Source organism: Salmo salar, chromosome 11, assembly GCF_965601325.2.
Source record: "Salmo salar chromosome 11, fSalSal1, whole genome shotgun sequence".
Lineage (NCBI taxonomy): Eukaryota > Metazoa > Chordata > Actinopteri > Salmoniformes > Salmonidae > Salmo > Salmo salar.
Window position 1 is genome coordinate 123821770 of NC_138301.1, and position 13743 is coordinate 123835512.

General features: G+C 44.5%; 1 protein-coding gene across 1 annotated transcript in view; it reads left to right on the plus strand.

The window, feature by feature from the left end:
- The first annotated feature begins 1696 nt into the window (after positions 1–1696).
- The window catches only part of LOC106563908 (large neutral amino acids transporter small subunit 4-like), a 40710-nt gene continuing 28663 nt past the window's right edge, over positions 1697–13743 (plus strand). The window contains exons 1-4 of the mRNA XM_082958342.1: positions 1697–1807; positions 3030–3305; positions 5492–5783; positions 11032–11087. Coding sequence (XP_082814468.1) covers positions 3146–3305; positions 5492–5783; positions 11032–11087 — 508 coding nt within the window. The 5' untranslated portion in view covers positions 1697–1807; positions 3030–3145. The remainder of the gene's footprint in view (positions 1808–3029; positions 3306–5491; positions 5784–11031; positions 11088–13743) is intronic.

Here is a 13743-nt window from a genome sequence, read left to right on the forward strand (position 1 = left end):
GACAGGGCTGACTAGACTGGAACCATTCTGACTAGACAGGGCTGACTAGACAGGGACCATTCTGATTAACAGGGCTGACTAGACAGGGCTGACTAGACTGGGACCATTCTGACTAGACAGGGCTGACTAGACTGGGCTGACTAGACAGGGACCATTCTGATTAACAGGGCTGACTAGACTGGGCTGACTAGACTGGGCTGACTAGACTGGAACCATTCTGACTAGACTGGGCTGACTAGACAGGGACCATTCTGATTAACAGGGCTGACTAGACAGGGCTGACTAGACTGGGACCATTCTGACTAGACAGGGCTGACTAGACAGGGCTGACTAGACTGGAACCATTCTGACTAGACAGGGCTGACTAGACAGGGCTGACTAGACAGGGACCATTCTGACTAGACAGGGCTGACTAGACTGGGACCATTCTGACTAGACAGGGCTGACTAGACAGGGACCATTCTGACTAGACAGGGCTGACTAGACAGGGCTGACTAGACTGGAACCATTCTGACTAGACTGGAACCATTCTGACTAGACTGGGACCATTCTGACTAGACAGGGCTGACTAGACTGGAACCATTCTGACTAGACAGGGCTGACTAGACAGGGCTGACTAGACTGGAACCATTCTGACTAGACAGGGCTGACTAGACAGGGACCATTCTGATTAACAGGGCTGACTAGACAGGGCTGACTAGACTGGGACCATTCTGACTAGACAGGGCTGACTAGACAGGGCTGACTAGACTGGAGCCATTCTGACTAGACAGGGCTGACTAGACAGGGCTGACTAGACTGGAACCATTCTGACTAGACAGGGCTGACTAGACAGGGCTGACTAGACTGGAACCATTCTGACTAGACAGGGCTGACTAGACAGGGACCATTCTGATTAACAGGGCTGACTAGACAGGGCTGACTAGACTGGGACCATTCTGACTAGACAGGGCTGACTAGACTGGGCTGACTAGACAGGGACCATTCTGATTAACAGGGCTGACTAGACTGGGCTGACTAGACTGGGCTGACTAGACTGGAACCATTCTGACTAGACTGGGCTGACTAGACAGGGACCATTCTGATTAACAGGGCTGACTAGACAGGGCTGACTAGACTGGGACCATTCTGACTAGACAGGGCTGACTAGACAGGGCTGACTAGACTGGAACCATTCTGACTAGACAGGGCTGACTAGACAGGGCTGACTAGACAGGGACCATTCTGACTAGACAGGGCTGACTAGACAGAGACCATTCTGATTAACAGGGCTGACTAGACTGGAACCATTCTGACTAGACAGGGCAGACTAGACAGGGCTGACTAGACTGGGACCATTCTGACTAGACAGGGCTGACTAGACAGGGACCATTCTGACTAGACAGGGCAGACTAGACAGGGCTGACTAGACTGGAGCCAATCTGATGAACAAATAAAATGAAATGACTTTAATATTATAAACGTCCGGTTCCAAATCACTTAATCTATCTATGTTAATCAAAAGCTCACTTAATCAAAACCTAATCTTTGTCATTAGGACAGTCCTATATTATTTCCTCCTCCTTGCTTCCTTCTCTGTCTCTCTCTATCGCCGTGGACGACTGTGAGTGGGTGCTCTGATTGGCTGTAGCAGTGGTCTAGCGGCACCTCCGGCAGCCAATAGGAAGACAGGAGCGCGTATAAAGGCTTTCTCCATGTTGGTTATTGAAAGAAAGAGAAAGAAAGAACATATAAAGACAAGAAGAATTGAAGAATTCTGGAAAACTCTGAACTTCTGTCTCGTTCTGTCTGTGTCTGGAACTCACAGGTATGCAATTTATCTGGAATATTTTAGTCATACCTGTCTTCACCCAGGGTACTTTTATTACAAACGTGCTGTGCGAAATTGATTGAAATAGGTTTTAATGTTGTAATTAATGGTCGTTAGAATAGGCCTATTGTTTTCATGTTGTAATTAGAGTTACCATGTATTTCTCCCAAGTTAAGAGTAAGCCTTAAAGTGTATCTGTAATTTTAGTGTCGCGGTGAAAAACCAGTGATCCCGTTCATTCATTCCTCTGGGGTTCAGTAATGTAGAGAGGCAGGGAATCTATAGAATAATCCGGGCAACATTGGAGAAATTGTTTGCGCACTTGTTTATAAACCTGGTGAATCCAGTATCCATGAACTAACTACCCATTATTAGCTAGTGGTTTAGCCTATCGTTATTCTCTGAAGTGGTTTTGTCTCTTGATCCAGAGTTATGATTAGATGAACTCGGTTTGTTTATCTGGCGTCTGTTTTCTGCGCTACTGTGTTGCGGAAGAGTTGAGCTAGAGAGAGAGAGAGAGAGAGAGAGAGACGGCATCCAAGTCCAGTTCGGACCTGTTAGTCATTCATCATCAGTTTCCGCACCAAGGTATGGAACCAGAAGCCGAGGGAGAGAGAGAAAGACGGCATGCAAGTCCAGTTCGGACCGGTTCGTCATTCACCATCAGTTTCCGCACCAACGTACGGAACCAGAAGCGCGTAATTAACCCCCTCCCCCCGCCCGGTCACCCTCAGCCCGTCTCTGATGTTGGAAACTTTTCTGTTGTAGCTGGACACCGGTAGGTTTCAGTTAAGACGTGTCACTATCACACTGTTACCTAGGTAATAACACCATGGGGTTTATCTGCGTGTCCATGTGTCTTATAGCGGAACGGTGGGAGAAGTTGAGAAATAACAAGGAGGGCGAAATGGGGGGGGAGGGAATGACTCTCATTCGACCCAGAACAGAGGCAAAGAGAGAGAGTTGCATACTAAACACCTTGAAGGTCAAAGGACCACGTGGTCACATAAGAGTAGTGAGATTTGGTGGTGGTGGTGGGGGGGGGGGGGGTGTCTGTTGGTTCCTATGGTGATCATCAACATTCAGACTTTTCCTGAACAATATAAAGTTCAATAAAGTAACAGTAATTAATATAACTGTGATCATATGATATTGTATTGAAAACAACCACTACCCAGTGTGTACAACTGCTGAAATAACCTCTCTCTGTTTTCAACAGACCTGTGAACCCTGATCTCCAGAGATACTGGCAGAGGGCTTCACTATATATTCTGTCTAGAACATTTTCTGCTCCCCCCTTCCCCTTCCATTACCCTCCCTTACCCTCGTCTGGTCATGGCTCCGTCCCTGGCCACAGCATTTGCCAGGCGCTGGTGGATGGCTTTGACAGCCATCATAGAGAACTTGTTTTTCTCAGCTGTCCTGCTGGGCTGGGGATCGTTACTCATCATGCTCAAGTCCGAAGGCTATTACTCTTACATGTGCAATGGAGAAGGTAAGAGCACCATCTTTATGGAACCTCTCGTTGACCTGCTCTTTATAATGTTCATCTTCTGATAGTCAGGGGGTAGAGGGGGGGGGGGGGGACATTAGGTGTCTAGGAGGGAGACCCCAGGAACATTAGGTGTCTAGGAGGGAGACCCCAGGAACATTAGGTGTCTAGGAGACCCCAGGAACATGAGGTATCTAGGAGGGAGACCCCAGGAACATTAGGTATCTAGGAGGGAGACCCCAGGAACATTAGGTGTCTAGGAGGGAGACCCCAGGAACATTAGGTAACTAGGAGGGAGACCCCAGGAACATTAGGTGTCTAGGAGGGAGACCCCAGGAACATTAGGTATCTAGGAGGGAGACCCCAGGAACATTAGGTGTCTAGGAGACCCCAGGAACATGAGGTATCTAGGAGGGAGACCCCAGGAACATTAGGTATCTAGGAGGGAGACCCCAGGAACATTAGGTGTCTAGGAGGGAGACCCCAGGAACATTAGGTATCTAGGAGGGAGACCCCAGGAACATGAGGTATCTAGGAGGGAGACCCCAGGAACATTAGGTAACTAGGAGGGAGACCCCAGGAACATTAGGTAACTAGGAGGGAGACCCCAGGAACATTAGGTATCTAGGAGGGAGACCCCAGGAACATTAGCTGTCTAGGAGGGAGACCCCAGGAACATTAGGTGTCTAGGAGGGAGACCCCAGGAACATTAGGTGTCTAGGAGGGAGACCCCAGGAACATTAGGTATCTAGGAGGGAGACCCCAGGAACATTAGGTATCTAGGAGGGAGACCCCAGGAACATGAGGTATCTAGGAGGGAGACCCCAGGAACATTAGGTGTCTAGGAGGGAGACCCCAGGAACATTGGGTGTCTAGGAGGGAGACCCCAGGAACATTAGGTGTCTAGGAGGGAGACCCCAGGATCATTAGGTGTCTAGGAGGGAGACCCCAGGAACATTAGGTATCTAGGAGGGAGACCCCAGGAACATTAGGTATCTAGGAGGGAGACCCCAGGAACATTAGGTATCTAGGAGGGAGACCCCAGGAACATTAACTGTCTAGGGGACCCCAGGAACATTAGCTGTCTAGGAGGGAGACCCCAGGAACATTAGGTATCTAGGAGGGAGACCCCAGGAACATTAGGTGTCTAGGAGGGAGGACCCAGGAACATTAGGTGTCTAGGAGGGAGACCCAGGAACATTAGGTGTCTAGGAGGGAGACCCCAGGAACATTAGGTAACTAGGAGGGAGACCCCAGGAACATTAGGTATCTAGGAGGGAGACCCCAGGAACATTAGGTGTCTAGGAGGGAGGACCCAGGAACATTAGGTAACTAGGAGGGAGACCCCAGGAACATTAGGTGTCTAGGAGGGAGACCCCAGGAACATTAGGTATCTAGGAGGGAGACCCCAGGAACATTAGGTAACTAGGAGGGAGACCCCAGGAACATTAGGTGTCTAGGAGACCCCAGGAACATTAGGTAACTAGGAGGGAGACCCCAGGAACATTAGGTAACTAGGAGGGAGACCCCAGGAACATTAGGTGTCTAGGAGGGAGACCCCAGGAACATTAGGTGTCTAGGAGGGAGACCCCAGGATCATTAGGTGTCTAGGAGGGAGACCCCAGGAACATTAGGTGTCTAGGAGGGAGACCCCAGGATCATTAGGTGTCTAGGAGGGAGACCCCAGGAACATTAGGTGTCTAGGAGGGAGACCCCAGGAACATTAGGTATCTAGGAGGGAGACCCCAGGAACATTAGGTGTCTAGGAGACCCCAGGAACATTAGGTATCTAGGAGGGAGACCCCAGGAACATTAGGTATCTAGGAGGGAGACCCCAGGAACATTAGGTGTCTAGGAGGGAGACCCCAGGAACATTAGGTGTCTAGGAGGGAGACCCCAGGAACATTAGCTGTCTAGGAGGGAGACCCCAGGAACATTAGGTATCTAGGAGGGAGACCCCAGGAACATTAGGTGTCTAGGAGGGAGACCCCAGGAACATTAGGTGTCTAGGAGACCCCAGGAACATTAGGTAACTAGGAGGGAGACCCCAGGAACATTAGGTATCTAGGAGGGAGACCCCAGGAACATTAGGTATCTAGGAGGGAGACCCCAGGAACATTAGCTGTCTAGGAGGGAGGACCCCACATCTCCTTTTAAGATTCCTTTACTGACACATCCCCTCTCTCTAGGTAACCACACCTCCTCCCCCAACCTGTCTGTCCCCCTCCCTCCACCAGGGCGCGATGATGACTACTCGGAGGAGGGTGTGGTGGGGCTGGGGGATGGGGTAGAAATGAGGCCTCTGGTTCCCCAGGACCCTTCCGGACCCATGAGGATGAACGGCTGGCTCATCTGTAAGGACCAGGATGAGATGTTGAACCTGGCCTTCACCGTGGGATCATTTCTCCTCTCAGCCATCACCCTGCCGCTAGGCATCGTCATGGACAAATATGGACCACGCAACCTACGACTGCTGGGCAGGTAGGAGCCGGGGGAGAGGGAGGGATGTGTCTGTGTCTATTGTCTCAGTTGGTCTGATTTGTACGATATGTATTGATGTATTGTCTAATGTATTGATGAATTGTCTAATGTCTTAAATCGTTTTCCACACACTGTCTGCGCCTGTATTTAGTTTTCATGCTAGTGAGGGCCGGGAATCCTCTCTCACATAGGTACGTGGTTGCAAAGGGCGTCAGTGTCTTAACAGCGTGATTTGCCAAGGCAGGATACTCTGAGCGCAGCCTTATCCAGAAATCTGGCAGTGGCTTCTGATTAAATTACATTTCCACAGAACCGCTTGTTGCAATTCTGATGAGGCTCTCAGATATCGGTAAGTGGACTGGAGGCAGGGCATGAAAGGGATAACGAATCCAGTTGTTTGTGTCGTCCGTTTCGGGAAAGTACCTGCGTAATGGTGCACCCAGCTCACTCAGGTGCTTCGCTATATCACATTGGACATTGTCCGTAAGCTTGAGTTCATTTACACACAAAAAATCAAAACAATGATGGAAAGACCTGTGTGTTGTCCTTGTTCATACAGACAGAGAAGAGCTCCAACTTCTTAATCATAGCCTCAATTTTGTCCTGCACATTGAATATAGTTGTGAAGAGTCCCTGTAATCCCAGATTCAGATCATTCAGGCGAGAAAAAACATCACCCAGATAGTCCAGTCGTGTGAGAAACTCGTCATCATGCAAACGGTCAGACAAGTGAACATTATGGTCAGTAAAGAAAACTTTAAGCTCGTCTCTCAAATAAAATAAAAAAACGAGTCAATACCGTTGATAACCAGCGCAATTCCTGTATGTTGTAAAAGCGTTACATGGTCGCTGCTCCATATCGTTACATAGTGCAGAAAATACATGAGAGTTCAGGAGCCTTTTGCTTTAACAAAGTTAACCATTTTCACTGTTGTGTCCAAAACGTCTTTCAAGCTGTCAGGCATTCCCTTGGCAGCGAGAGCCTCTCGGCGGATGCTGCAGTGTACCCAAGTGGCGTCGGGAGCAACTGCTTGCAGGCGTGTTACCACTCCACTATGTCTCCCTGTCATGGCTTTTGCTCCATCAGTACAGATACCAACACATCTCGACCACCAAAGTCCATTTGATGTCACAAAGCTGTCCAGTACTTTAAAAATATCCTCTCCTGTCGTCCTGGTTTCCAGAAGAGGATGTCTTCCTTAATTGACCCCCCATAAACGTAACGGACATATACCAGGAGCTGTACCAGGCCTGTTAACTCATCCATATACCAGGAGCTGTACCAGGCCTGTTAACTCATCCATATACCAGGAGCTGTACCAGGGCCTGTATAACTCATCCATATACCAGGAGCTGTACCAGGCCTGTTAACTCATCCATATACCAGGAGCTGTACCAGGCCTGTTAACTCATCCATATACCAGGAGCTGTACCAGGCCTGTTAACTCATCCATATACCAGGAGCTGTACCAGGCCTGTTAACTCATCCATATACCAGGAGCTGTACCAGGCCTGTTAACTCATCCATATACCAGGAGCTGTACCAGGCCTGGTATATGATGATGACAGATGCCGCCCCTCCACTCTAACCACTAGACTATCTGCCGCCCCTCCACTCTAACCACTAGGCTACCTGCCTCCCCTCCACTCTAACCACTAGGCTACCCGCCGCCCCTCCACTCTAACCACTAGGCTACGCTGCCGCCCCTCCACTCTAACCACTAGGCTACCTGCCGCCCCTCCACTCTAACCACTAGGCTACCTGCCGCCCCTCCACTCTAACCACTAGGCTACCTGCCGCCCCTCCACTCTAACCACTAGGCTACCTGCCGCCCCTCCACTCTAACCACTAGGCTACCTGCCGCCCCTCCGCTCTAACCACTAGGCTACCTGCCGCCCCTCCGCTCTAACCACTAGGCTACCTGCCACCCCTCCACTCTAACCACTAGGCTACCTGCCGCCCCTCCGCTCTAACCACTAGGCTACCTGCCGCCCCTCCACTCTAACCACTAGGCTACCTGCCGCCCCTCCACTCTAACCACTAGGCTACCTGCCGCCCCTCCACTCTAACCACTAGGCTACCTGCCGCCCCTCCACTCTAACCACTAGGCTACCTGCCGCCCCTCCACTCTAACCACTAGGCTACCTGCCGCCCCTCCACTCTAACCACTAGGCTACCTGCCGCCCCTCCACTCTAACCACTAGGCTACCTGCCGCCCCTCCGCTCTAACCACTAGGCTACCTGCCGCCCCTCCACTCTAACCACTAGGCTACCTGCCGCCCCTCCACTCTAACCACTAGGCTACCTGCCACCCCTCCACTCTAACCACTAGGCTACCTGCCGCCCCTCCGCTCTAACCACTAGGCTACCTGCCGCCCCTCCGCTCTAACCACTAGGCTACCTGCCGCCCCTCCGCTCTAACCACTAGGCTACCTGCCACCCCTCCCCTCTAACCACTAGGCTACCTGCCGCCCCTCCGCTCTAACCACTAGGCTACCTGCCGCCCCTCCACTCTAACCACTAGGCTACCTGCCGCCCCTCCACTCTAACCACTAGGCTACCTGCCGCCCCTCCACTCTAACCACTAGGCTACCTGCCGCCCCTCCACTCTAACCACTAGGCTACCTGCCGCCCCTCCACTCTAACCACTAGGTTATTTGGCATACCCCCGACGGCATTGCGCGTAGCCCTGGGGGTTCGGGAATACCTGGTCCAATGTGTTGATGAATTGTCTAATGTAGTGTGTAATGAATTGTGTAATGAATTGATGAATTGTCTAATGTAGTGTGTAATGTATTGATGAATTGTCTAATGTAGTATATAATGTATTGATATATTGTGTAATGTATTGATGAATTGTCTAATGTATTGATGAATTGTCTAATGTATTGATGAATTGTGTAATGTATTGATGAATTGTCTAATGTATTGATGAATTGTGTAATGTATTGATGAATTGTCTAATGTATTGATGAATTGTCTAATGTAGTATATAATGTATTGATGTATTGTGTAATGTATTGATGAATTGTCTAATGTAGTGTGTAATGTATTGATGTATTGTCTAATGTAGTCTGTAATGTATTGATGAATTGTCTAATGTAGTATATAATGTATTGATGTATTGTGTAATGTATTGATGAATTGTCTAATGTAGTATATAATGTATTGATGTATTGTGTAATGTATTGATGAATTGTCTAATGTAGTGTGTAATGTATTGATGTATTGTCTAATGTAGTCTGTAATGTATTGATGAATTGTCTAATGTAGTATATAATGTATTGATGTATTGTGTAATGTATTGATGTATTGTGTAATGTAGTGTGTAATGTATTGATGTATTGTGTAATGTAGTGTGTAATGTATTGATGAATTGTGTAATGTATTGATGTATTGTGTAATGTAGTGTGTAATGTATTGATGTATTGTGTAATGTATTGATGAATTGTGTAATGTAGTATATAATGTATTGATGTATTGTGTAATGTATTGATGAATTGTCTAATGTAGTATATAATGTATTGATGAATTGTGTAATGTATTGATGTATTGTGTAATGTATTGATGTAGTGTGTAATGTATTGATGTATTGATGAATTGTCTAATGTAGTATATAATGTATTGATGTATTGTGTAATGTATTGATGTAGTGTGTAATGTATTGATGTATTGTGTAATGTATTGTGTAATGTATTGATGTATTGTGTAATGTATTGATGTATTGTGTAATGTATTGCCTAATGTTTTCATGTATTGTGTAATGTATTGTGTAATGTATTGATGTAGTGTGTAATGTATTGCCTAATTTTTTCATGTATTGTGTAATGTATTGATGTAGTGTGTAATGTATTGCCTAATGTTTTCATGTATTGTGTAATGTATTGTGTAATGTATTGATGTAGTGTGTAATGTATTGATGTAGTGTGTAATGTATTGCCTAATGTTTTCATGTAGTGTGTAATGTATTGCCTAATGTTTTCATGTATTGTGTAATGTATTGATGTAGTGTGTAATGTATTGATGTAGTATATAATGTATTGATGTAGTGTGTAATGTATTGCCTAATGTTTTCATGTATTGTGTAATGTATTGTGTAATGTATTGATGTAGTGTGTAATGTATTGTGTAATGTATTGATGTAGTGTGTAATGTATTGCCTAATGTTTTCATGTAGTGTGTAATGTATTGATGTAGTGTGTAATGTAGTGTGTAATGTATTGATATATTGTGTAATGTATTGATGTAGTGTGTAATGTATTGCCTAATGTTTTCATGAATTGTGTAATGTATTGATGTAGTGTGTAATGTATTGATGTATTGTGTAATGTATTGTGTAATGTATTGATGTAGTGTGTAATGTATTGCCTAATGTTTTCATGTAGTGTGTAATGTAGTATATAATGTATTGATGAATTGTGTAATGTATTGATGTATTGTGTAATGTATTGATGTATTGTGTAATGTATTGATGTAGTGTGTAATGTATTGATATATTGTGTAATGTATTGATGTAGTGTGTAATGTATTGTGTAATGTATTGATATATTGTGTAATGTAGTATGACTAATGTATTGATGTATTGTGTAATGTATTGATGTATTGTGTAATGTATTGCCTAATGTTTTCATGTATTGTGTAATGTATTGATGTAGTGTGTAATGTATTGATGTATTGTGTAATGTATTGCCTAATGTTTTCATGTATTGTGTAATGTATTGTGTAATGTATTGTGTAATGTGTAATGTATTGTGTAATGTATTAATGTATTGTGTAATGTATTGATGTAGCGTGTAATGTATTGTGTAATGTATTCATGTATTGTGTAATGTATTGTGTAATGTATTGATGTAGTGTGTAATGTATTGATGTAGTGTGTAATGTATTGCCTAATGTTTTCATGTATTGTGTAATGTATTGATGTAATGTGTAGATGTAGTGTGTAATGTATTGATGTAGTATATAATGTATTGATGTAGTGTGTAATGTATTGCCTAATGTTTTCATGTATTGTGTAATGTATTGTGTAATGTATTGCCTAATGTTTTCATGTATTGTGTAATGTATTGATGTATTGTGTAATGTATTGTGTAATGTATTAATGTATTGTGTAATGTATTGCCTAATGTTTTCATGTATTGTGTAATGTATTGATGTATTGTGTAATGTATTGTGTAATGTATTAATGTATTGCCTAATGTATTGATGTAGTATATAATGTATTGATGTATTGTCTGCGTATTCCAGTGCCTGTTTCTCCTTATCCTGTCTCCTCATCTCCTATGGTGCATACAATCCTGATGGTGAGTAGCTGTAATATATATATATACATGTTGATTAGATTACAGTGTATTAGTCACATGATGTATTAGCAGGGTACAGTGCCCATATGTAGGTAGCTTACTAGCTATTCAGCAGCCTGATGGTCTAGGGGTAGAACAGGCTATGTTGGCTGAGGTCCTTGATTATCTTGAGACAGCTGGTGTTGTACTGTATGTTGGCTGAGGTCCTTGATTATCTTGTGGTGTTGTACTGTATGTTGGCTGAGGTCCTTGATTATCTTGAGACAGCTGGTGTTGTACTGTATGTTGGCTGAGGTCCTTGATTATCTTGAGACAGCTGGTGTTGTACTGTATGTTGGCTGAGGTCCTTGATTATCTTGAGACAGCTGGTGTTGTACTGTATGTTGGCTGAGGTCCTTGATTATCTTGGTGTTGTACTGTAAACAAACAAACACCCCATTTAATTAGAAACATGTATTTTTAAAAGAATAAATCCAACTTAATATGTTGCTCAAAATGTAACGTTGGTATATTTTATGATTATTTATGACTTTATGACCAAAGATGGAGAAAATTGATTGGTTGAACTCATCGGAAGTTTCGGTTTTAATCTCCTTGCACCTTCTTCAGAGGATTGTGGGTAATGCAACCATTTTAGACTTGATGATTATTTTACACAATGTTTGAAGGACGGAAAGTATAAATCTATTTTAGTATGAAGCAGCAGGTGGATCATGATGAACGCATTATTGTTAAAAAATATTATTGTTATTATTATTATTATTATTAAAACCATCAAGCAGAATGAGGTGTTCAATGAGGAGACCATTCACACATTTTAATAGTAGAGGTAAATGCACTATCATGCCATGCTTACTGTAAAACTTACAGTAGAACTTACTGTAAAAGCTCTGTAAAACTTACTGTAAAACGTACTGTAAAATCTCTGTAAAACTTACTGTAAAACTTACTGTAAAAGCGCTGTAAAACTTACTGTAAAACTTACGGTAAAACCTCTGTAAAACTTACTGTAAAACTTACTGTAAAAGCTCTGTAAAACTTACTGTAAAACTTACGGTAAAACCTCTGTAAAACTTACTGTAAAACTTACTGTAAAACCTCTGTAAAACTTACGGTAAAACCTCTGTAAAACCTCTGTAAAACTTACTGTAAAACCTCTGTAAAACTTACTGTAAAACTTACGGTAAAACCTCTGTAAAACTTACTGTAAAAGCTCTGTAAAACTTACTGTAAAACTTACTGTAAAACCTCTGTAAAACTTACTGTAAAACTTACTGTAAAACTTACTGTAAAACTTACGGTAAAACCTCTAGTCACTGCTGGAGGTTTGAGCAATGTGCTCAACAACGTGCTGCCAGAATGGGTTAAACTGACACATTATCATCTACAGGGCATCAAAGTATTCAGACCCCTTGATTTTGTTACCTTACAGCCATATTCTAAAATGTATAAAGTTACACACAATACCCCATAATGACAAAGCCAAAACATAATTTTTTATTTTTATTTTTTTTTGCAAAAATATTAAACATTTAAAACAGAAAATCCTTATTTACATAAGTATTCAGAACCTTTGCTATGAGACTTGAAATTGAGCTCAGGTGAATCCTGTTTCCATTGAAATATTTCTACAACTTGATTGGAGTCTATCTGTGGTAAATTCAATTGATTGGACATGATTTGGAAAGGCACACACCTGTCTATATAAAGGTCCCACAGTTGATGGCGCATGTCAGAGCAACAACCAAGCCATGAGGTTGAAGGAATTGTCCGTAGAGCACCGAGACAGGATTGTGTCGAGGCACAGATCTGGGGAAGGGTACCAAAACATTTCTGCAGCATTGAAGGTCCCCAAGAACACAGTGGCCTCCATAATTCTTAAATGGAAGAAGTTTGGAAACACCAAGACTCTTCCTAGAGCTGGCCGCCCGGCCAAACTGAGCAATCGGGGGAGAAGGGCCTTGGTTGGGGAGGTGACCAAGAACCTGATGGTCACTCTGACAGAGTTCCAGAGTTCCTCTGTGGAGATGGGAGAACCTTCCAGAAGGACAACCATCTCTGCAGCACTCAGGCCTTTATGGTAGAGTGGCCAGACGGAAGCCACTCCTCAGTAAAAGGCACATGACAGCCCGCTTGGAGTTTGCTAAAAGGCACCTAAAAGACTCTCAGACCATGAGGAACAAGATTCTCTGGTCTGATGAAACCAAGTTTGAAATCTTTGGCCAGAATGCCAAGTGGCACGTCTGGAGAAAACCTGACACCATCCCTACGGTGAAGCATGGTGGTGGCAGCATCATGCTGTGGGGATGTTTTTCAGCGACAGGGACTGGGAGACTAGTCAGGATCGAGTTAAAGATTAACGGAGCAAAGCACAGAGAGTTCCTTGATGAAAACCTGCTCCAGAGCGCTCAGGACCTCAGACTGGGGAGAAGGTTCACCTTCCAACAGGACAACGACCCTAAACACACAGCCAAGACAAGGCAGGAGTGGCTTTGGGACAAGTCTCTGAATGTCCTTGAGTGGCCCAGCCAGAGCCCGGACTTGAACCTGATCGAACATCTCTGGAGAGACCTGAAAATAGCTGTGCAGCGACGCTCCCCATCCAACCTGACAGAGCTTGAGAGGATCTGCAGGGAAGAATGGGAGAAACTCCCCA